We start from the raw sequence: 24414 nt of genomic DNA, 5'->3' as shown, positions 1-24414 counted from the left end.
TTACGTTAGCTAGTTAACATTTCACACAGATTGCCAGGATCCAGTAATCAACTAACGCATTATAACTTGAGGAACGGCAAGGAGTTGTATACCAGTTAATACTATAGCGAATTGGTTAGGTTACTAATGTTAGCTCATCTAATGTTGTAATGTTAGCTAGCTAACGTTAGCTGTCTGACTTTATTAGCAAGCTATTTTCACACCATGTAAACTAAATTATTTGATCAGATAAGATGGCTAATGTTGCTCAACATTTCTCTGGCTAGCTAACGGAGAATTCGATCCAGCTAGCAAGATACTTAACAATGCTAATACTTGTTCCACCACACTTTCTCCCTCACCTCAAACTTTCCAAATGCCATTAGTTTTTCGGTAACAGCTCATGAAGTACACTTCATCACCTTCTCACCCCGTCTCTGTAGTCAGGCTTCTCACCTAACGTTACCTCTTCAGTGTTGCCAACTCCTCAGTAAGGAAAGTAGCTATTGGCTGTTCTAAAAGTCGCTAAATGACGTCATCACCTAATTTGCATAATTGGCCATGTGCATGTAATTGTGATGGACGCTGTAGGTGAGAGGAATAACGTCGTGGGAGAGACAAAAAGTGAGTAAAAAACACCCTAAATAGGTTTAGAACTACAAATGAGCAAGCTGTGGAGAGTGGCACACACAGCGAATAAGAACCAGATACGTGAGGCCATACTCCTCCTTCAGCACTTTATGGACCCCATTGTTAATCCCGTCATAACAGAGGCATTGTCAGACCCTATCCCCAGGAGTTTCTCTTTTTTAAGACAACACTTCTCGAGGAAAGCCACAACAGCACGGGCTATAGATTTGGCATCGCCTCCCTCCAACTCAACAAGCCCCAGAAATGATGATACAATTGTCTGCTCGGTGTCACTAAAGTACCTTATCACAACCCCCAGGTACTTAGAAACACTTACATCCGTGAACTCATCGAGGAGGTGGCTGAAACGCTGGTCACCCACATCTGCAACCAACTTTTTCAGAAAGTATGGTGCTAGAACACCATTAATAATTTCTGTGCACTTTGTCCTGTGCATTTTGAAGTGGGTAGCAGCAGTGGAGTCTGAGAAAGCAGCTCAGATTGCTTCTCCAATGTGAGCACATGTCAGCATGGAACAGTGTTCAGCGATAGCTAATGCCATGGTGGACTCAGCCTTTTTTGCAGAGTAATTTTTTTAAACCATAAATGGCAGCTTGTTTTGGGTGGAACTGTTATAAGGCTTTTCCTTTTGAGTATGTTTTTGAGTTGTCATGTGTTTTTTTACATCACTAAGTTTGGCGTAGAAATCAGCCTTACAATACAGGCAGTATGCCCGTGTATCATCTCCAATAAACGGCTTCAACCAACCTTTGAATTCAGGGTTTGATTCCCACTCCTTTCTGTATTTTTGAGTGTACAGTTTAGACTGAGACACGATGAGCTAGCCAGCTAGATCTTTAGCTTATGTCACAGAGAGGCACACACACACAGTGGACAAGGTGAGTAAGTGACTGAGGCTGTGTGAGTCAAAGGTAGTGATTTATTTTTGTGCAGTGATTTATTTTAGACAAAGAACATTTTACATTTACATCCCGCCCTGAATGTAAGCCAGGGTTGGGATCAGCCAGTGGTGGCTTCCCGCTTGCGCGATTCATTTGCAGCCTGGACGCGGAGGGGTGAACATCTCCTGCTCTGACTGCAGCTGGGAGGGACTGCTGCACGAGGACTGGGCCGCCCGTGAGTGCTTTGGGACGGGGGTGGGGCCCACGGCAGCACCCGCTGCTCGTTGAGAAGAGTAAGAATGATACGTGCTTTCACGTCAGAGTCTCCAAAAGTCTCCATTAACCACAGAAAAAGTTGCTAGATTTGTCGCTAGTCGATTTAATGAAATGTGTCGCTAGAGGGGTCTGAATACTCGCTAAATATAGCGACAAAGTCGCTACGTTGGCAACACTGTACCTCTTCGTTATCGTTCAGTGGAAGCGCTGCTGTAACTAGTAAATTGGTTTGTCTTATTTCTTCAGTCGGGTGCTGCGCTGCATTCTGTTGTTATGTAAACGATTGGCTGAGCCTTGGATAGAGCCAGTAGGGATCCAACCCCCCCAAACTTTACTCATTGGATCTACACGAATCACATAGGTCACCTATTTTGGATTCAAAACGGATTCAAAACAGAATTCTTTAACCAGGGGCGGGGCCTTCGCCAGGGTTGCAATCTGAGCCCTGCACTCTTCAATATTTACATCAATGAATTGGCCACTATTCTAGAAAAATGTGGTGGTGTTAGTCTCCACAATTCAGAGGTTAAATGCCTACTCTTCGCAAATGACCAAATGCCTGCTGTCACCCACAGCACATGGCCTACAGCAGAGCCTGGACCTGCTAGAGCAGTACTGCCAGACCTGGGCTCTGGCAGTAAACCCCAAAAATACAAAAATAATGATTTTCCAGAGAAGATCCAAATTCCAGGGAATTAGACCAAAGTTCTCAGTTGGTACAAAGTATATAGAGTACTACACACACTACAATTACTTAGGGTTAAAAATAAGCTCAACTGGACACCTTAATGATGCAGTGAATGATTTGAGAGAGAAAGCACGCAGGGCATTCTACGCCATTATAAAACAAATTCAAAATGAAATATATATTATCTAATATAGATATAGATATATCTAATATCTAAAACGAATTGAATGTGTCACTGAACCAATTGCACTTTATGCCAGCGAGGTGTGGGGTCCACTTGCAAAACAAGATTTCACCAAATGGGACAAACACCCCATTGAAACCCTGCATGCAGAGTTCTGTAAGATTATCCTACATGTCCAGAGGAAAACTACAAACAATGCATGCAGGGCAGAATTAGGCCAATATCCACTAATAATAAAAACTCAAAGAGCAATTCAGTTTTGGAAACATCTAAAATACAGTGACCCCTTCTCATATCATTACCAAGCCCTGCAATGCCAAGAGCTGAGCAAAGAAAAGAGTCCCCTCATCCAGCTGGTCCTGGGGCTGAGTTCACAAACCTGTTCTACTACACACTGAAGCCTCAGGACCAGAACACCCAATCAATCCGAATAAAACAAATTACAACACAGACAAAACTAAATTGCTTATTGGGAAACACAAGCACAAAGCAAAATGCAGTGCTAGCTGGCCCTAAATCGTCAGTACACCGTGGCTAACCATTTGACCATGGTTACTGATCCAAACCTTAGAAAACCTTGACAAAGTACAGGCTCAGTGAGCACAGCCTTGCCATTGAGAAGGGTAGACACAGGAAAACCTGGCTCCCTGTAGAGGAAAGGCTGTGTAACCACTGCACCACAGCAGAACCTGAGACAGAGCTGCATTTCCTGACAAAATGTAAAAAATCTAAAACACTTAGAGTGTCATTTCCCCAAATTTGAAACCCTTCTACAAGGTTTCAAAGACTCTCTGATGAGACTAGGTTACCCGTCCTGTGGGATGTTTTGCTGCCTGCCATAAGATGAGGGACAGTGTCTGACAGACCAATCAATCTGCACATATCCTCTGCTGTATGCTTATTGTTATTGTTCAATGTATGGTTATTTTGACCCTTGGTTATTGTTGTTACTGTTGTTGAAAATTTATTCTTATTATCTTAATATTGTAAATATCCAAAGTAAGCTTTGGCAATAGGTACATTTTGTCAATAAAACAAATTGAATTGAATTGACAGAGTGAGAGAGAGACACACACACAGAGAGATACAGAGAGAGAGAGAGAAAGCGAGAGAGAGACACAGACAGAGAGAGAGAGAGAGTGAGAGCGACAGAGAGAAACACAGAGATAGAGAGAGAGAGACAGACAGAGAGAAAGAGAGAGAGACAGAGAGGAGGAGAGACAGAAACAGGGAGAGAGAGAGAGACAGAAAGAGAGAGAGACAGAGAGGGAGACAGAGAGAGAGAGAGACAGAAAGAGAGAGAGACAGAGAGGGAGACAGAGAGACAGAGAGGGAGACAGAGAGACAGAGAGAGAGACAGAAAGAGAGAGAGAGACAAAGAGACAGAGCTTTGCTTACAGAATTGCCTGTGCTGGCCTCCATGTAAGCTTCAGTCTTGGGTTCGATGGCCAACTCCGCGTCCAATATCTTCTCGACCGGCATGTCCCCGTTGTAACTACTGGTTGACTCCACCTCATTATCACTCTTGTCCCGGCCCCGCTGACGCTCCTCCTGCACTGCTGCACAGAGAAACACAAACACACACAGGGGGGTCACACACACTTACATACACTAACACAGTACACACACACACACCTGCCTGCATAGAGAAACACACACACACATACGCACAGGGGAGTCACACACACACAAACACACACACCTTCTCTCTTCATGCCCATGGCCAGACACTTCTGGTAGCGACAATATTGGCAGCGGTTGCGTTGGCGCTTATCGATCAGGCACTCCTTGCTGTCTCGACACGTGTAGGTGAGGTCCTTCCTGATGGTTCTCTTGAAGAAGCCTTTACAGCCTTCACAGCTGTACACGGCATAGTGTTTCCCTGGAGGAAAGGAACAGGAAATAGAATGATTATCTTGATCAGATCAGCTCCTACTGTATATGAGCTGCTGTTGTGGGGTGATTCAGTGTTGGTGTGGATGGTATGCTTAGTTGAGGAGCTTTATAAACTGCCTGAATGCTGAATCGCTAAAAGCAGTGGATTATCAAACCGTGTACAACGGGTATGACAAAACATTTATTTTTACTGCTCTACTAACGTTGGTAAGCAGTTTATAAGAGCAGTAAGGCACCTCTGGGGTTTTGGGGTATATTGCCAATATACCACGGTTAAAGGCTGTATCCATAAGAACAGCCCTTAGCCGTGGTATATTGGCCAAATACCACACCCCCTTGTGTCTTATTGCTTAAATATACTATCTGGCGTTAGTGAGTGGAAATAATCTATTGTAGCATTTCTCGCGGAAATGTTCATTTGGCTTAGTTATCCTGTAGGTACAGTATGTTGATGAAAGGGGTATGGTATACTAGTAATACTAGTAGTAGGGACAGAGTTTTTTCCTTACCATCCAACCTGTCAAGGGAAAAACTCTGGTACCCAGCTCGAGAGCTTAGGACTATAAGGCTCTATCTGCATTTTGGTCAAAATTGAATTATTAACCAAGCCTTGTTCTGTTCAATGTTCTCTACCAATATAGTACTCTAAATATCCCAATTTGTCTTAGTAAATTCAAAAGAAAACAAGATAAAAATTGCTGACACATTCAAACCAATGAGGGGTTTGCAACTTTAAACCCAATTATCTCCGAATTTTCCTTTTTGCAGATGGAACCTTCTAGTCCCAAGCTCTCGTGGTATTGTCTAGTCTTGGGCCTTAGTCTTGGGCCTTAGTCTTGGGCCTAGCTATAATGTAGTCTGCTGTTTTACCTGAGGATCGGTCCCCACAGATGGCACAGATGTGCTTGGACATGGACCCTGGGCTCATGCAGCCGTAGCTGTTCATGTGACCCAGTCCAGCCAGGCCTGGAGGAGGCTTGATGTCCTCACTGCTGCTCACACTGTTCAGAGAGTTTATCTACAGAGAACAGGGGACAGAGAGGGGGTTAATGGTGTGTGTGTGTGTGTGTGTGTGTGTGTGTGTGTGTGTGTGTGTGTGTGTGTGTGTGTGTGTGTGTGTGTGTGTGTGTGTGTGTGTGTGTGTGTGTGTGTGTGTGTGTGTGTCAATGGGTGGGGGGGGGTGTACATCTCACATACACACAAACGCACACACACACTGGCTCACTTTCGCCAACTGCCCACGGTGTCACAAAGGTCAAAAGTCACCGACTTCCATTTTAGTTGAAGACAGAACCAAGCACCTCGAGTGGTCTTTTGTATACTGTATGCATTAGCTATACAGTATACAGTCAGCGCCTTCCTCAGTGTGTCGGTGTGTGTGTGTGTGTGTATTTGTCTGTGTGTGCTTGTGTTAATTTCTCTGTTTATGTGTATACCTCCCTATCTGAACACTTCCTACCTCCCTAACAACCTTATCTGAAGTGTTTTCCTTTGTCATGTCATGTGACCTGATTTTTATCCCGTTAAGGAAGTACCTTTGGATGATTTACTCTCTCTACACAGTCCTTAATATAATATCGTGACAATAGCAAACATTTACAGAAGGCCCTCAAGGAAGGGCACAAAATGGTAACTGTAAGGCTGATGTAATCCATACCAGATAGAATTCTAACTAAGCTGAATACACACTCATTTGAACTATGGTACATGCAGTTCCACAGGAGAGCAGCAGAGGGAGGTAGTTGGTCATTGAGGAAACCATATAAGCTACTCCGGGCCAAAGGAAAGCATCATTACCAGACCTGGGTTCATAAAGTATTTGTGTTTGATTGTGCCTGTCTAGAGTGCCAGAAAGGTGGGTTTTACAGTAAGGACTATTGCATTGGTTCCATTGTGCCAGGTAAGCTCAATCAAGCACATCTGAAGTATAATAAATGGAACAAATACTATTTGAACCCAGGTCTGATCATTATGAACCACAGCGGATTAAAAAGTTACGAGGACATCCTCCTAATAATGCATTGTCCTGCTAGTGAGGGTAAGTCATGCATATGACTGTAATAGATAGGCATCTTGTGTGCACAAACAGGTTGAGGGACTATTGCGTTTGGAGTGAGACCAGCCTGGATTGTGATGCGGGCTCCCTGCCACTGAGTACTGTACTGTAGACTAGAAAGGACTGGGCCGGGTCAACACATACATACACACACACACACACACAGATGTGTAAGGATGCACAAACACACGCACATACACATATATAACATATGCACGGGCAACACACACTTACGGATGACCTACATTGTTAGTCTACACATCACGTCCCATCCCTCTCACCCCACACATACCAGCCATGCATTACGCATGTGAGACCCTTGCTGAATACTTCATATAGCCTATACATTATTCATTCACTGTGCCCAAATGAAGACATTTGGATAGCTTATTCAAAAGTGAAAAATTTACTTGGTAAAACATGAAAAATGGGTTGTATATACACTGAGTGTACAAAATATTAGGAACACCGTCCAAATACTGAGTTGCACCCCCTTTTGCCCTCGGAACAGTCTCAATTTGTCGGAGCATGGACTACAAGCATAGCCACGGGAAGATGTTTGGCTGTGGGGGTTTATGATTTTTTTGCCCAGTGCACAATTTAGCGAGAAGAAGAAAAAAAAAGATCCACAAAATCAATTCAGGGGGTGTTGCAGATCCCTCAGCACCCCTACTTCCCGTAGCTATGATTACAAGGTGTCCAAAGTGTTCCACAGGGATGCTGGCCCATGTTGACTAACTCCAATGCTTCCCACAGTTGTGCCAAGTTGGCTGAATGTCCTTTGGTGGTGGACCATTCTTGATATACACAGGAAACTGTTGAGCATTAAAAAAAGTTCTTGACACACTCAAACTGGTGTGCCTGGCATCTACTACCATACCCCGTTCAAAGGCACTTAAATCTTTTGTCTTGCCCATTCAGCCTCTGAATGGTACACATACACAATCCATGTCCCAATTGTCTCCAGGCTTAACCTGTGCCCCCCCTTCATCTACACTGACTGAAGTGGATTTAATAAGTGACATCAATAAGGATCATAGTTTTCACCTGGTCAGTCTATGTCATGGAAAGAGCAGGTGTTCCTAATGTTTCTTACACTCAGTGTATATAGTTTGTAATTATTTTCTTTATTCAGTGGTTGTGGTTAGAATGTCCACCCTGAGATTGGAAGGTTTGAGTTCGATCCCCGGCCGAGTCATATCAAAGACTGTAAAAATGGGACCCAATGTGTCTCTGCTTGGCACTCAGCATTAAAGAGATTGGGTGTAAGGCCCTGCGATAGACTAGCGTCCTGTTCAGGGGGTGTACTTGTACATCAAGCTGCTTCACCCTACAGAAACAGGAGATAGGCTCCTGCTCCTATGAGCCATTCCAGCTTGCTCATGCAAGGCGACTTACTTACTTACTTATTTGGATAGTCCATCAGTAACATTTCAACTAACTATCTACTAATCCTAACCTTAGCTCTAAGCTTATCCTAACTCTAAACTTAACCCTTACCTTACCCCTAGCCCTAACACCAGTGGTGGACTTACCATTAGGCCGAAGAGGCAACTGCCTCAGGCCTCACATCATCAAGGTGCCTCATGACCTGGGCATAAAAAACAAAACAAAAAAAAAAATATCCGCTTGAGGCCCTCCCATACGCCACTCTAGGCATTGTTTCACACGATATGATTGCAAACGTGACTTTCTGCAGCAAAAACTGCTGCTTTCAGAAGAGCGGGGCAGAGAAAAGAAAAAGAAGACTACATTGTAACATAAACATGACTTAAGTTAACGCATTTCTTTAGTAAGAAGACAGGTGCCGCTGATAATACTGCCATCATCGTCGAGGCAGAGGACACGATGACGACGAGCCCAGAGACAGACCCAGGCCTAGCTAGCACTTCAATAACCACTAGCATTAGCCTAGCTAGCACTGATTTAGTTGTGGCAACTATGAAAAAGTTATGAAAAATGGAGAGAAAAAAATCACACGGACATTGTATTCAGTTAGAGCTGATGCAGCTTTTTGTTTTTGTTGTCGTATTTTAATTTTTTTTAAGAGACAAATTTCATAAGGGATGGTTTTCCTTACTGGAAGAATATAGGGACCAATTTGAAAGCACATGAGTATTGTACTGAGCATGTGGAAAACATGGAGAGTTGGCGCCACATGGCGGAAAGATTGAAAACAATCACAACCATTGACGCAATCAACCAGACTGACGGCAAGGTGGATCGCATCCTGACAAAGCCCCTGGGAAGTGCTGGCTTGGTTGCTCTGGGTGTTGCCTAATTCAAAGGTACTAGAGGGCTGGGGTTCAAGTCCTTATTTAATCTCCTGAAGTTGTTTTCACCTTCCACCTACCGGTTCTTATTTACATGTGTGTGTGTGTGTGTGTGTGTGTGTGTGTGTGTGTGTGTGTGTGTGTGTGTGTGTGTGTGTGTGTGTGTGTGTGTGTGTGTGTGTGTGTGTGTGTGTGTGTGTGTGTGTGTGTGTGTGTGTGTGTGTGTGTGTGTGTGTGTGTATGTGTGTGTGTAGATGGATAACTTCAATCAAAGTAGAGGGATGGAGTACTTCCAACTAGATGGGGAGGCACTCCCCCATATTGCCATGATGACCCAGGACCATTACTCAGTGAAATTGGGCTTCAACTCAGACCTGGGCTGCACAGTAAGAACACAGTTTATTTGTTCTCACAGCCTGGTATAAAAAATGAAAAATACTCCTTACAAACATATTTTCCAATTGATCTGATCTCTCCTCTTCTTTGTTTTATCCTTGCCTCTTTCTCCTTCCCTCCCTCTCTCTCTCTCGGCAGATTGTTCAGATGCAGCATGATGTCAGTATGTTTGTGTTCCTCCCTGATGAGGTCACTGCCAACATGACCCTGGTGGAGGAGAGCCTGCGGCCGAGTTTGTCCAGGGCCTCTCCATGACCCTTCAGCCTGTGAAGGTGGCTCTCAAACTTCCTTTCAAGAGTTCAGCTACTCCACTGACCTGCTGCCTCTGCTCACTGACCAGGGTGAGTATTCATTCATTGTTGTCTCCCTCCTCCACTTCTCCTCTACCGCTCTCTTCTCAACCCTTAGGACCAATAAAACTCAACACAACACTCAACAAGTAAACTAACTATTCTAAAAAAAAATGTGTAAGGATGTGTAAGTTCTTGTCGACTATCTGGTCCTTCTTCTACAGTCTTTGATGGCAGAAGTGCATCTATCTCTCTCTGTACTCAAGAGCACAGTCAGATTTCTTTTCACCTAGTCAGTTTGAACCAGCGACCTTTCGGTTACTGGCCCAACACTCTTAATCACTAGCTAGTGTCTCTGTCTCTCTCTCTATTTAACTATACTTAATTTAACTAGGCAAGTCAGTTAAGAACAAATTCTTATTTACAATGACGGTCTACCCCAACCAAACCCGGACGATGCTCGGCCAATTGTGCACCGCCCTATGAGACTCCAAATCACTGCCGGATGTAATACAGCCCGGATTCGAACCAGGGACTGTAGTGACTCCTCTTGCACTGAGATCCAGTGCCTTAGACCGCTGCACCACTCTGCATCTCTCTCTCTGTATCTTTCTCTCTCTGTGTAAGGTGTATATAAGGGTTAAATATCAGAAGTGGAGGGAATAAGCTCAGTTTCTAACCTGTCAAGTACCTTCTGTCAACCCCCCCCCCCCCCCCCCATTTTCCTGCCTCCTTGTCTTATATGTGGTGATGCAAAGACCTTTACTGGTGAAAGGAATTCAAAGTCTTTTCAGTGCATTTTCAATATCCTTCGAGCCGGCTCCGAACAGCTCTGGGGGCTCAGACTGACATTAAAAGGTAATACATTTTGACAATGAAATGATATGTCTTATTAAACTAATTTAGCACACATTTTGTGTGGGTGGTCTCAGATTGGCCTCTGCCTGGGTCCTCCAAATCAATGCCTAACCCTGCAATTTTTTTAGGTTGATCCAAAGAGTAATTGTTTACGTTGTGTTGCTTGGCTCATTGAATGTGCCAGACAATGAACTAAAATGTAAACATTATGTCTACTTCCTTGAGACCAAAAGGGAGCTGCACTATTAGCGGTATGAAGAAAATCCAATCGCACAACCTTTGGTTGTATGGCAATTAATAGATCTGAAGGATGACTTCTGTTTGTGTTCTTTTTTATCTAGCTAGCCTTCCAGACTTTCTTAGCAGGCTGGGGCAATGATATGTCCCTCTGACTCACTAGCCATCACGCCTCGTTAGCTTTGCTCAGTTAGCTCCGAGTCGGACAGCCAAATACAAATCGGCTCATCCCCTCTAGGGCAAGCAGAGGCCCAACCAGTGGTACAGGCAGAGACGGTCAGAAAAGCAACACAGGAGACAGGTCTAGATTCTACTTAATGCAGGACAGAACATTCATGTTTTTTTTTAAACTAAGTGAATCAAATATTAACTTTTAAATTCACAAGAGTAAGTAGACAAGACTAGGCCTCCATTCTCCCCATTTGTTATACATTTGGGACTTCAAATCCGAGTAAGTGTCTCACTAACTGAGTGAGGACCAGTGAAGTGAGCAGCAGAATAGAACGAGAACATATTTGTACGGCAGCGGCAGCCTCTGATTGAGTTGCAGTCCGTGGACATGAATGAGTCTGGGTCAGGCTAGTCTGGCATACCAGCCTTCTACATTCTGCTAGAGGGATGCAGAGCCAACACTAAAATACAATGTCTGAGACTACTTTAGCAGCAGGTATAGGTATACATTGCAGGGAAGGTTAGTTACTGTAGTTGGGTGAAGGAGAGTAAGCTTGGCATGCGAGCCTAAGACATTGAGAGACTCAAATGGAGGATCAAAATGGATCTGCTGCAGTAGTTCCTAAAGCTACAATACTTTGGTGCATTGATTCTCCTATTGTAAAGCCTTGTATACGTTCAGTGTGTTTGTGTTCAGCAAGTAACGTAGAAGGCCTTAATGTGCTCCAAGCAGAATATCACCCAACTCAACAGTGAGTCACATAGCTGTTTAAATGCACGTATCATATTTTTCATATATTATCTTTTGGCACATATTTGTGATGCTATGATGCTACACTATGACTTTGATATATAGTATTTTATGCATCTCCTTATGTAACACATTAATTAGTGTGTGTGAATACATTGACTCTTACCTGTGGGCTGGAGAGCGTGCTGAAGCCTATGGTGGGCGTGTGGGGCATGGAGACACCTGGCGAGCCCAGAGAGGACGACGTGATGACGGAGTACGGCGAGCCGCCCAGCCCATTGAACGGCGAGCCCAGGGTGCTTATGAGGGATGGGCGAGGCCGCCCGGGGTTGATGGTGGTGCTGATGACGGAGGGGTGGTGATGGTGGTGAGGGTGAGGGGGGCCCACCATGATGCTAAGGGGCTGTGAGGGGGTGGAGCTCAGGTGGGAGACCTGAACAGAAGAATCTATAATCAGAGCAGAAAACAGCCAATCAGAGAGGAGAAGGGAGTTAGGGGACACGCCAACCAATAAGGAGATGATACTTGTTTTCAGCCCACTTGACATTCTACTGTACATAGGTGTAGGATCAATAGGGTTTAGGATTTTGCAGCTAGAAATGTACATTGTAGAATAGACACTACAATAATTTCCACATGACGAGAAATTGTTCATGACTGTTCTATAAATCATACTTCTATAAGCTCCTGGTTCAGAGACAGTGGAATGGGAAATCAGACCAGAACACGATGAATTAGGACACATGCATAACAACTAACATAGCAACATGCATAACAACTAACTAGACCCACATCAGCAACCGAGGTTCCTGAGTGGTTGAGTGACAGCCAGGGGTCCAAAATGTGAATCTCTCCATTGAACCTTATCACTAATTCAGCTGTTAATGCACTGTGATGTAACCTGATGTAACCTGAAGTAGCTGGGCGCCTGGGGGTCAGTGCACGGTGAAAGCCTGCGTAAGGAACTTCCATACAGCCCCAGAACAGCCTTAAGAAGGTCAGTGCAGAGACAGGCTACACTGATCTGATCATTCAAAAAAGATTTCTAAGGTCATAAGAGCCCCGAGTATTCCCATTATGCATCAACATGAGAAAATATTAGGGGGATGTTACAGGGACCCTAGAGGGAAGTGCAACATAGGGCTGTGGCGGTCATGAAATTTTGTCAGCCGGTGATTGTCAAGCAAATAACTGCTGGTCTCATGGTAATTGACCGTTAAAGAACATAAACACATTTAGCATCTCTCGTCTTCCACGCATAGCCTACAAGCCACTGATGCAGACATTGGGAACGTCTACATTTTTTCAAAGTCTACACCATCACAATAAATCCATTATTTATTTTAGACAGTTCTTGTCAGGACCCGGTGCGAGAAACAGTCACTAAATAATTGGCAGAACCCAGAAGATGAGGCAGACACAGCAGTACTAGAGATGGTGGTTTAATAAAAAATAGATATCTTCCAAAATACAAAGAAAATCCACAAAGTGGTAAAAACAGCAAGGGAAAAAACAAACCTCAAAAGACCAATCCAAAAATACACGAGAACAAAACCAGAGAACCTCTGGAAAATCCAACTAGAGAAAAAATGATCACAAAGGCTGGGGCTGGGTGCTAACATACAAACACTGAGCAAGGAACTGAGGAACACACAGGGTTTAAATACTAACAAGGGAATGACTTACAGGTGCAAACAATAATTAGGGCAAGAAAAAACAAAAGGTACAAAAAAGGTGCAAGGGGGACATCTAGTGAACAAAACCTGAACAGTCCTGGCCAAAACCTGACAGTTCTAAAGCAACATGATATGAAGAAAATGTAGTCTATTTCAGAAGAACAGAATAACATACTCTGCATTGTTCTTATGTTAGGCCTTGATCTGGCTATACAGTACCATATGGCTGTGGGCTACACTAGTTCATTAAGCAGACAAGATTTGCTTAGAATTCCGTAGCATTATTTTAGATTATTTTATAGTATGAAGAATGCAATTGAACAAAGCTGAATAAAATAGAAAGCATATTTTCTCCAAACGATTTGAAGGAGTGCGCTATTCTGTGTTGAGTGGTTAACAAAGAAACAGGTACTCATATATGCTTAATTTAGAGTTATTTAAGTAACTTTAGTTGTGATACAAATGTTGGGCTATATGTTTAGATGTTTTATACATTCTAAGGCTGCATGATGAGACTTGAATTTTTTTTTGAAAAAAGACGCATGAAAGGCATGAGCTCTGCTTTGTTTTTTGTGCAGGCTGTACACACTTCATCAGTCTCTCATTCACAATTTGACAAGCACTTGATAATGCCTCGAATTTCCCGGCTGCATCCCCTTTGTGTGACCGTAATGCCCCCTAAAAACATCCATGCCTTTTGCGGCCGGTGGCCATTGTACCCTTGAGCTGAATATAATAATTATAATTCCCTTCTCCCAGCTGCGTGCCGAAGCACCTCTCACTCACATTGCTCTTCGTCACATGATCGGGTCTTTCTCACAGGCTACAAGTGAAGACACACACATCGAGGATGCAACTGAGCGCGTCTTTATCCAATTCCGAGGTGCATATTGAAGATATTGGAAGAACTGTCCACATTTACTTTTCGTCAGCCAACAAGATGAGTAGGCCTAACGAACAGCTAAATCACTAGCCTATGTCAATCTACTATCCCCCATAGTACAAAAGTTGACCTGTTCTATTCTGTGCGAGAAATAAATACTCCAAACATAGTCCGGAACAGTTGTGGGATGAGATAGATCCCAAATTAATACAACCACTAGCATCAAAAAAACAGTTTTAAGCAATGAGCCTGACGCAACAGATGAGAATGTTTAGCTTAAAATGTTGATAAAGTATTAGGCTATTTTTTCACATTAGAAGCGCAGCAATGCGCACACGGCAGTAGGCTATAAGCGCGACTGTTCCATTGGCAGGAAACCACCATTCTCAAATGAGTCCACAAATGCAATTATGCATGTAATGCTTTTATTATAAAGGTGCATTTTTATGGTGAAAATTATCTTCCCCAAACTTGAAACTCACGTGCTGCTTATGTATGTATACCAGTTAGGCTCTACACCCCTTGTAAAGCAGATTATGTGCTTCATTTTAAGAAGTTATTTGGCCACTTTAGTTGTGATACACACCTTATCAAAACATATAAGCCTATGGGCTAGGCTACATGAGGGCTGCGACTATGATTTGAAAAAGTCGCCAAAAAAATCCTGCGCTGTTGGGCATCATTCATAAGTGATAATATATCATTCACAAGTGATAGGATAATATTGTCACCCATCACACTATACTTAATTTAATCTTGTCTTCATATATACTAAATAATATATGTGTAAAATGTGTTTTGATTTAGAATGGACCATTATCATGCACCTGTCTCGAAACAGGGGCAGTAGAAGTAAAAAAAAGTCATCAATGCACTTCAATAGTGAATGGAGGACACTTTCCCCATGGTTCATTTTCATGCCAGCCAGGTAGGCTATACTCTTGTTTTAAAGAGAAGCAATGTGCTTAATATTAGGAAGGTTGAGAAATAAATATAGTAGGCCTTGCCTATGGAAAGCTGATGGGATCCTCCTCTTTTTAATAGAGGCCATCACTCTGTTTTCTCACGCAATTGCTTAGCCTATAGAACAAGAGTTTGGCTCTCATTGTGTTTGATTAGATTTTTATAACATTTGCATTGATGTCAGAGTGATTAGAGGGACAATAGGGTGCTGAGTACCAGGCAGTTAGCAAGTTTGGTAGGCTACTAATGACCATCAGCAGCATCAGAGCTTGGAGAAGTCTAAACGGTCAAAATCCAATCAAATCAAATGCTATTTGTAGGGTTGCAAAGGGTCGGAAACTTTCCGGTAAATTTCTGGAATTTTCACCCGAAATTTTCCATGGGAAGTTAAGCCCAGGAATTTTGGCAATTTTGCTTAAATTCATCAAAAAAGTTAGCTTATAACAGTGAACCTTTTTTTTGTGGTATACACAAGGCAATTCTAGGTCTTGTGGCAGATTTTGTTTAAACCATCCCCAATATAATGGAATTGCAAACCTCTGCATGCAAGGTGCACTCTTCCATCACATGTGCAGTGCACTCTTCCATCACATGTACTGCTGATTCTCAAGATCTTGCACACTAATGAGATGCTATTGAGCCCAAACTACTACACTGTCTGAGCAAAGGACTACATACATAAGTTTTGATTACAATACTGGGTGGGGTGAATATATTTTATATAAACACATGATTTTTTGTTAACTAGTAAATAGTAGCCTACAGCAAAGTGTTGTTTAAATCATTTCTAACTGGGTTTTAGCTTGCTAGAGCCTGCTAACTGAGGAGTGTTAATTCACCTGTTTCAATACATGTTTCATTTTAAAACATTTATCTTACAAAGAAGTTGTTTAATCTAACTGCTTAACTATTTATCTGTACATGGAATTGTATTTGGGTTTTTTAAACAATTGTTTTCCAAATCTTTACAGGAAAATGCCACGGGCACTATCTGATGTGTGGTGACATTTCACTGCAGCTAATGTAGAAAGAAAAGCTGTGTACACTTGCAAATACTGTGCCAAATCATATCTGAAGAATGCAACAAAGATGCAGAATCATCTGGCCATGTGCATAAAGTTCCCTCAGCGCGTACAACAAGCAGCCTCTGACAAAAGTCCCTCTACTTCTAATCGAGGTGAAAATGATGAATCAGACACCTTATCAATTCAACAGCTCATGGTTATCCTGGAATCAGAAGTTTTTTTGACTCAATGGAGGAACGTAGTCAGAGAAATGCTGATGAATGTCTTGCTCGAGCTGTGTATGCAACTGGTTCTTCTTTGATCCTCACAGGCAATGTGTATTGGGAAAGATTTCTGAATGTTCTTTGCCCAGCATACACCCCTCCAACCAGACATGCTTTATCTACTCATTTGCTGGATGCAGAGTTCAACAGAGTTCAAGTGAAGGTCAAGCAAATCATAGAGAAAGCAGACTGAATTGCAATCATCTCTGATGGGTGATCGAATGTTCGTGGGTAAGGAATAATTAACTACATCATCTCCACCCCTCAACCAGTATTCTACAAGAGCACAGACACAAGGGACAACAGACACACCGGTCTCTACATTGCAGATGAGCTGAAGGCAGTCATCAATGACCTTGGACCACAGGAGGTATTTGCACTGGTGACAGACAATGCTGTGAACATGAAGGCTGCTTGGTCTAAAGTGGAGAAGTCCTACCCTCACATCACACCCATTGGCTGTGCTGCTCATGCATTGAATCTGCTCCTCAAGGATATCATGGCACTGAAAACAATGGATACACTACAAGAGAGCCAAGGAAATGGTTAGGTATGTGAAGGGTCATCATGTTATAGCAGCAATCTACCTCACCAAGCAAAGTGAGAAGAATAAGAGCACCACATTGAAGCTGCCCAGCAACACCCGTTGGGGTGGTGTTGTCATCATGTTTGACAGTCTCCTGGAGGGGAAGGAGTCTCTCCAAGAAATTGCCATATCACAGTCTGCCGATATGGACAGCCCCATCAAGAGGATCCTCCTGGATGATGTATTTTGGGAGAGAGTGGTAAGCAGCCTGAAACTCCTGAAACCTATAGCAGTAGCCATTGCACGGATTGAGGGAGACAATGCCATCCTGTCTGATGTTCAGACTCTGCTTGCATATGTAAGAGAAGAAATCCGTACTGCCCTGCCCACTTCACTTTTGCTCCAAGCAGAGAAAACTGCAGTTCTCAAATAAATCAGAAAGTGTGAAGACTTCTGCCTGCAGCCCATACAAGCCGCAGCGTACATGTTGAACCCCAAGTATGCTGGCAAGAGCATCCTATCTGGTGCAGAGATCAACAAGGCCTATGGTGTCATCACTAACGTGTCTCGCCACCATGGCCTGAATGAGGGCCAGGTTCTTGGCAGTCTGGTGAAGTACACTTCCAAGCAAGGGCTTTGGGATGGAGATGCAATATGGCAGTCGTGCCAACATCTCATCAGCCACCTGGTGGAAGGGACTTTGTGGATCTGAGGTTCTTTCCCCTGTTGCCTCCATCATCCTCTAAATCCCACCAAAATCAGCCGCCTCAGAGCGCAACTGGTCCTTGTTTTGGGAACACACACACCAAAGCACGCAAAAGGCTGACCAATACAAGGGTTGAAGAATTGGTGGCCATCGGGCAAATCTGAGGCTTTTTGAGCCTGACAACGAGCCATCATCAACAAGGTTGGAAAGTGACAGTGAAGATGAGGGCTCAGAGTCTGATATTCAAGAGGTGGACATTGAGGAGGTCCAGGGAGAAGACATGGAAGCCTGAGAGGAAGACAACCAAAGCTTTAGTTTCTAGACTATCATTTTACAGATGTATGTTGAAAATGTTTTTGGGAGATGCGATGGATCATTAGGGATCATCCAATATTGCCTTTCTTTTGTTGTTCAGTGAAATCATCCCATGTGAAGAGTCAACTCATTTAATTAAAGTTCAATTTGTAACTAAATTGTTTTTTTAATTTCTATTGGAAGGATGTAATCATTTGCAATCTAATTATGATAAGGAAAAAGGTTTATGTTTCTGTCTCCATATGATATGGTAGATATATCCAATGCAAAAAACATCTACATTTAAATGGTATTAATATTATTTGCATATATTTACGTTAATTCCCACATATTCCCGTTAATTCCCATATATTCCCGTTAATTCCCACGGAAAGTTTCCACTTCTGAATATTCCGCAAAATGTGCAACCCTAGTTATTTGTCAAATGCGCTGAATACAACCTTACAGCTTACTTACAAGCCCTTAACAACAATGCAGTTTAAAAACAAAAAGTTAAGTAAAAAATAGATAAGTAAAAAAAAAAGTACAAATAATTAAAGAGCAGCAGTAAAATAACAGTAGCGAGGCTATATACAGGGGGTACCGGTACAGAGTATAGTTAAAGTGAATATGCATAGATAATAAACAGAGAGTAGCAGCAGTGTAAAAGAGGGGGGGGTAATGCAAATTGTCTGGGTAGCCATTTTATAAAATTTTTAGGGCCTTCCTCTGACACCGCCTGGTATAGAGGTCCTAGATGGCAGGAAGCTTGGCCCCAGTGATGAACTGGGCCGTACACACTACTCTCTGTAGTGCCTTGCGGTCGGTGGGCGAGCAGTTGCCATACCAGGCAGTGATGCAACCAGTCAGGATGCTCTCGATGGTGCAGCTGTTGAACTTTTTGAGGATCTGAGGACCCATGCCACATCTTTTCAGTCTGCTGAGGGGGGATAGGCTTTGTCATGCCCTCTTCACGACTGACTTGGGCTGTTTGGACATGATAGTTTGTTGGTGATGTGGACACCAAGGAACTTGAAGCTCTCAACCTGCTCCACTACAGCCCCGTCAATGGGAATTGGGGCGTGCTCGGTCCTCCTTTTCCTGTAGTCCACAATCATCTCCTTTGTATTGATCACGTTGAAGGAGAGGTTGTTATCCTGGCACCACACGGCCAGGTCTCTGACCTCCTCTCTACAGGCTGTCTCATCGTTGTTGGTGATAACGCCTACCACTGTTGTGTCATCGGCAAACTTAATGATGTTGTTGGAGTCGTGCCTGGCCATGCAGTCATGAGTGAACAGGGAGTACAGGAGGGGACTGTGCACACACCCCTGAGGGGCCCCCATGTTGAGGATCAGCGTGGCGGATGTGTTATTACCTACCCTTACCACCTGGGGGCGGCCAGTCAGGAAGTCCAGGATCCAGTTGCAGAGGGAGGTGTTTAGTCCCAGAGTCCTTAGCTTCGTGATGAGCTTTGAGGACACTATGGTGGTCAGGTGGAATTTGACTGTCTTCATGACTCGTAATACGGTCACTGTAACAGCCATAGTGCAACAGCATAGATCTTTTCTGGCCTATTGGACAAACATTAGCCTACATAACGACAAACATTAGCCTACATAACGACAAACATTAGCCTACATAACAACAAACATTAGCCTACATAACAACAAACATTAGCCTACATAACAACAAACATTAGCCTACATAACGACAAACATTAGCCTACATAACAACAAACATTAGCCTACATAACGACAAACATTAGCCTACATAACGACAAACATTAGCCTACATAACGACAAACATTAGCCTACATAACAACAAACATTAGCCTACATAACAACAAACATTAGCCTACATAACAACAAACATTAGCTTACATAACAACAAACATTAGCCTACATAACAACAAACATTAGCCTACATAACAACAAACATTAGCCTACATAACGACAAACATTAGCCTACATAACGACAAACATTAGCCTACATAACGACAAACATTAGCCTACATAACAACAAACATTAGCCTACATAACAACAAACATTAGCCTACATAACAACAAACATTAGCTTACATAACAACAAACATTAGCCTACATAACAACAAACATTAGCCTTCATAACAACAAACAATAGCATACATAAGGAAAGTGGGACTTTAATACTATGAATTTGGGGTGATATGCAATTGGCATGAATGTATGAGAACAAAATGAACAGACAACAGAAGGTTCTTTCCCCTCCCCCCCAAAAAACTAAACCTACGTCATAAAAAATTATAATATCAACAACACCAAGCCAACAGCAACATAATCCAAGAGAGAGGGCTCTATCAACTATCAAATCTATGTACATATGTTATAGCAACAATAATCTATCAAAACTATTTGCATATGTTATAGCAACAAGAATCTATCAAATCTATTTGCATGCATGTACGTTTTAGTGCAGCCATGGTCTTCTTTCTGTCTCTCCTCGTCTGGGAGTATAGAATGACAGGTTGACATTTCAGGCCCCAACACTTTAAGGTTGGGCTGTTGAGCAGAGCTGTACGTCACAGGGCTAACAGGAGGTGGCATTTGCATGGGGCATGGTTGCAGGGTCACTGTAGTCAGTCCTGGGTAGAGCGACCTCTCTCGTGTTACACAGGACAGAGTCGGATAGGTCAGCCGGACCAGCAGGGCTAGTGGAAGCGCACGGACGCCAGCCTACAGTGGGAACTGATACTAGCATGCATTAGGGGGGTTTGGACATTTTGTGTGGCAGTGTTGACTGACTACTTGATTTTTGTATGCAGACAAATCCTCTCTCTCTCCCTCTCACACACATACATATACAGTGGGGTCTGAAATGATTGACAGCCTTGATAAAGACGAGCAATAATGACTGTACAAAAGAACTCATTCAAATACTGAACTATATTGCATGCTCAAAAAATTGGGAAATAATATTATTTTATACTCATACAATTGCTCATAGAAAGATATCTTGTTTAAGAAGTAATACTTTTTTTCTCAAAAAGGTAGGGGTCAAAATGATTCACACCCCTCAAGATTCTTATAAATAACGTCACCAAAAGTTTAGTATTTGGTCCCATATTCCTAGCACACAATCACTACATCAAGTTTGTGACTCCACAAAGTTGTTGGATGCATTTGCAGTTCGTTTTGGTTGTCAGTTTTCAGATTATTTTGTGCCCAATATAAATGAATGGTAAATAATGTATTGTGTCGTTTTGAAGTCACTTGTATTGTCAATAAGAATATAATATGTTTCTAAATAGTTCTACATTAATGTGGATGCTACCATGATTACGGATAGTCCTGAATGAGTTATTAATAATGATGAGTGAGAAAGTTATAGAGGGTCAAAGATCATACATTTAAGTCATACCCCCAAGACATGCTAACCTCTCCTGTTATTGGTAATGGAGCGAGGTTAGCATATCTTGGGGGTATGATCTTTGACAAGATAAAGCAGGAAAAAGGCACTTCCTCATATTGTGTAGTAACAGTTTTAGGTACAGCAGTTTCTCTGCAAAAGCAGATGCAGGAAACCACAATGTATATTTAGACAGAACCAAGAAAAGAACTGTGTGTGACTGTTGTGTATGTGTATTTATGCATGTATGTACTTCTGATCTCTTTCTCTCTCGTAAACAAACACAAACACACGCGCATGCTCACACAGTCTCACTTTCACCAACTGCCTACCGTGTCACAAAGGTCAAAAGTCACCAACTCACAGCTTTCCATTTTGTTGAAGACAGAACCCAGCACCTCGGGTTCAGCAAAGATCACAGTGTGATCTTGTCAGGCAGCCTTTCTACAGTGCGCCAACAAACACATGCCCACATACTTACAGTGCCTAGATAAAGTCTACACACCTCTTGTACAGTCTTCATATTTTGCTGCCTTTAAAATAAATACAAAAAATTGATAAAGTAATGGAAAAATAAGCAATTTATTCCCCTTTTTAGATTATGACGACTGTGCAAGGTGGGTGTAGACGTTCACTAGTGACTGTACATTCATCCATGCATTAGCTACTGTCAGTGCCTTCCAAGTCAAAGTACACGATCCTGTACTACACTGAGTGTACAAAACATTAGAAACACCTGCTCTTTCCATGACATAGACTGACCAGGTGTATCCAGGTGCAAGCTATGGTCCCTTATTGATGTCACTTGTTAAATCCACTTCAAATCAGTGTAGATGAAGGGGAGGAGACAGGTTAAAGAAGGATTTTGAAGCCTTGAGACAATTGAGACATGGATTGTGTATGTGTGCCATTCAGAGGGTAAGGGTAATGGGCAAGACAAAAGATTGAAGTGCCTTTGAACAGGGCATGGTAGTAGGTGCCAGGCGCACCAGTTTGTGGCAAAAACTGCAACGCTGCTGGGTTTTTCACACTCAATTGTTTCCCGTGTGTATCAAGAGTGGTTCACCACCCAAAGGACATCAAGGTGTAGGGATGCACAATATATCGGTGAACCTATCGGAATCGGCCGATATTAAGTAAAAATACCAACATCGGTATCGGCCCGATGTCTAGTTTAACGCCGATGTTAAAAACCGATGTCAAAGCTGACGTGCATACCTATATAACGTAGGTACATGACGTAATGACGCCACGTAAAATGTTGCGCTACATGTGCAACACAGCATTCCTAACCTAGCCCACAATGTCTGCTGTGTGGATCGAGCAGTCAACAAGTTGAGCAGTCATTTGAAAGAGTAACTCAAAGGCGAAATCCATTAAAGCCAAGATAATGGAATTCATTGCCCTTGACAATCAACCGTTCTCTGTCGTGGGTGATGTTGGCTTTCGCTGACTGGTCGAGCACCGGTACACACTACCAACTGGGATATTTTTCAGATGTTGCCCTACCGGAGTTACACAGTAACGGGTCAATTTTGGGGATTTTATCAAAAATAAATAAATATTTGTATGTCACCCCAGACTTTTTTAAACACCTCTCTATCAAGTATTTTAGCTACTTTTCAGATGCATTTTATACCCCCATTTCACTATTTTGCCCTTGTCCCTGACCCAGACTTTTAAGCTTCTATTATGTTTTCGATGAGAAAACATTAATAATTACACATTATATTATGTTATCTACTACAGAAAGAGTCAATTAAATAAAATCTATATCAATATTTATTGTGAGTATATCCTTTTATATTGTTTTTTTACACAAAATATACCTGTAATTTGGTTGTTGTGTCATTTATACCACTGAGGACAAATTCCTCATTAATAAAGTTTTTCAAGAGAATGTTAATTTAGTTTAATGGAAACATATTGTGACACAGAAGCACATGACTGCAGTGGACAGTTGACAAAAATCCATGACCTTATTTTTTAAAAACTTTAGGCTTATTTTATCATGTTTAAAATGTATTTAATCTAGAAAATGCTCCAAGGTGTGCACACGTTGAAAACGAAGTTGTAGATGCCACATAAAACAGCACAGAGGACACAGACATATAGAAACAAAAAAGTATCCTATACGATACCAGGAACATCTGCAAAAAGACAGGGAGAGATACTGGAACAAAAAAGAGAAGGGAGAAGTGATCTATCTAAATCTATCTCTGAGCTTACAAAGCGAGAACAAAGATGCCAGAGAAGGCGATGGAAATGTAACCAACGGAATAGAAGACAGACTTTAAAGACAACAGTTGCAATGGAGACCTATCTATCAGGCAACACACCACCTCAGTCACCAGAATACTTGCAGCCAGAACATGAGGCCAACATACCTGCCCTTAACTTACCTGCCCCTGATGCACACCCTGATACCCCTTCCTCATCGTCTGCAACAGGAATGAGAAGTCGAATACTTGCTGGAAGGAAAAAGGTTGAAAGCGGTCGCTCAAAAGCATACAGAGATCTAGGTATGACAAATGTTAAACTTGATAATGCTTTAAGTAAAGCTGAGAAATACAAAAAAAAGGTATGATCGATCGACTGATGAACAAAATGGAGAGACAAGATTCCAGAAAAAAGACAAAGACAAAACAGCAAATGAAGGGAACTCTGAAGAATAATGAGAAGGATTTTATTGTTTCAAAATGCCAGCATTGCAGAGTTAAAACAAAAGTATAAAAAGTGGCTTCAAAAATGCTCAGAGGCAACATCCTGAGAAAGTATGGCCTGGTCAAAGCCGCAAACAGAGAATTAGGATTTTCAGCAAAACCAATGAGGGCAAATGAAAACAGGCCATCAAGTCAGTGTAAAATCAGTGTAACAGAATTAGCACTGCCACAGGAGAGAAAATCACTAGATTCTATGAACGTGATGACAACAGTAGAGCAACAACAGGGGAAAAGGACACACTAACGAGGAACAAGAAGAAAAAGCAGCTCTTCTTGAATGGCACAATTCAGAACCTTTATCAGAAGTTCCTTTATCAGAATATTCAGAGATTCAAATTTCCTACTGTGAATTCTGCAAAATAAGTCCTTTTTGGGTTGTCA

At 42.4% G+C, this 24414-nt stretch overlaps 1 protein-coding gene across 6 annotated transcripts in view; it reads right to left on the bottom strand.

The window, feature by feature from the left end:
* LOC139550985 (retinoic acid receptor RXR-gamma-A-like) overlaps nucleotides 1–24414 on the bottom strand; it is a 46805-nt gene that overhangs the window by 5371 nt on the left and 17020 nt on the right. For 2 of the 6 annotated variants that reach the window (XM_071362306.1, XM_071362308.1), the window contains 5 exons: nucleotides 23713–23781; nucleotides 11754–12034; nucleotides 5426–5573; nucleotides 4362–4541; nucleotides 4058–4218 (listed from right to left, as the gene is read on the bottom strand). In XM_071362306.1, coding sequence (XP_071218407.1) covers nucleotides 4058–4218; nucleotides 4362–4541; nucleotides 5426–5573; nucleotides 11754–12034; nucleotides 23713–23781 — 839 coding nt within the window. Of the gene's footprint in view, nucleotides 1–4057; nucleotides 4219–4361; nucleotides 4542–5425; nucleotides 5574–11753; nucleotides 12035–12257; nucleotides 14922–23712; nucleotides 23782–24414 lie in introns of those variants that run through there. The other 4 variants (XM_071362307.1, XM_071362312.1, XM_071362309.1 and 1 more) reach the window with 4 other exon arrangements.

Source organism: Salvelinus alpinus, chromosome 23, assembly GCF_045679555.1.
Source record: "Salvelinus alpinus chromosome 23, SLU_Salpinus.1, whole genome shotgun sequence".
Lineage (NCBI taxonomy): Eukaryota > Metazoa > Chordata > Actinopteri > Salmoniformes > Salmonidae > Salvelinus > Salvelinus alpinus.
This window is presented reverse-complemented; position numbering and strand designations above follow the sequence as displayed.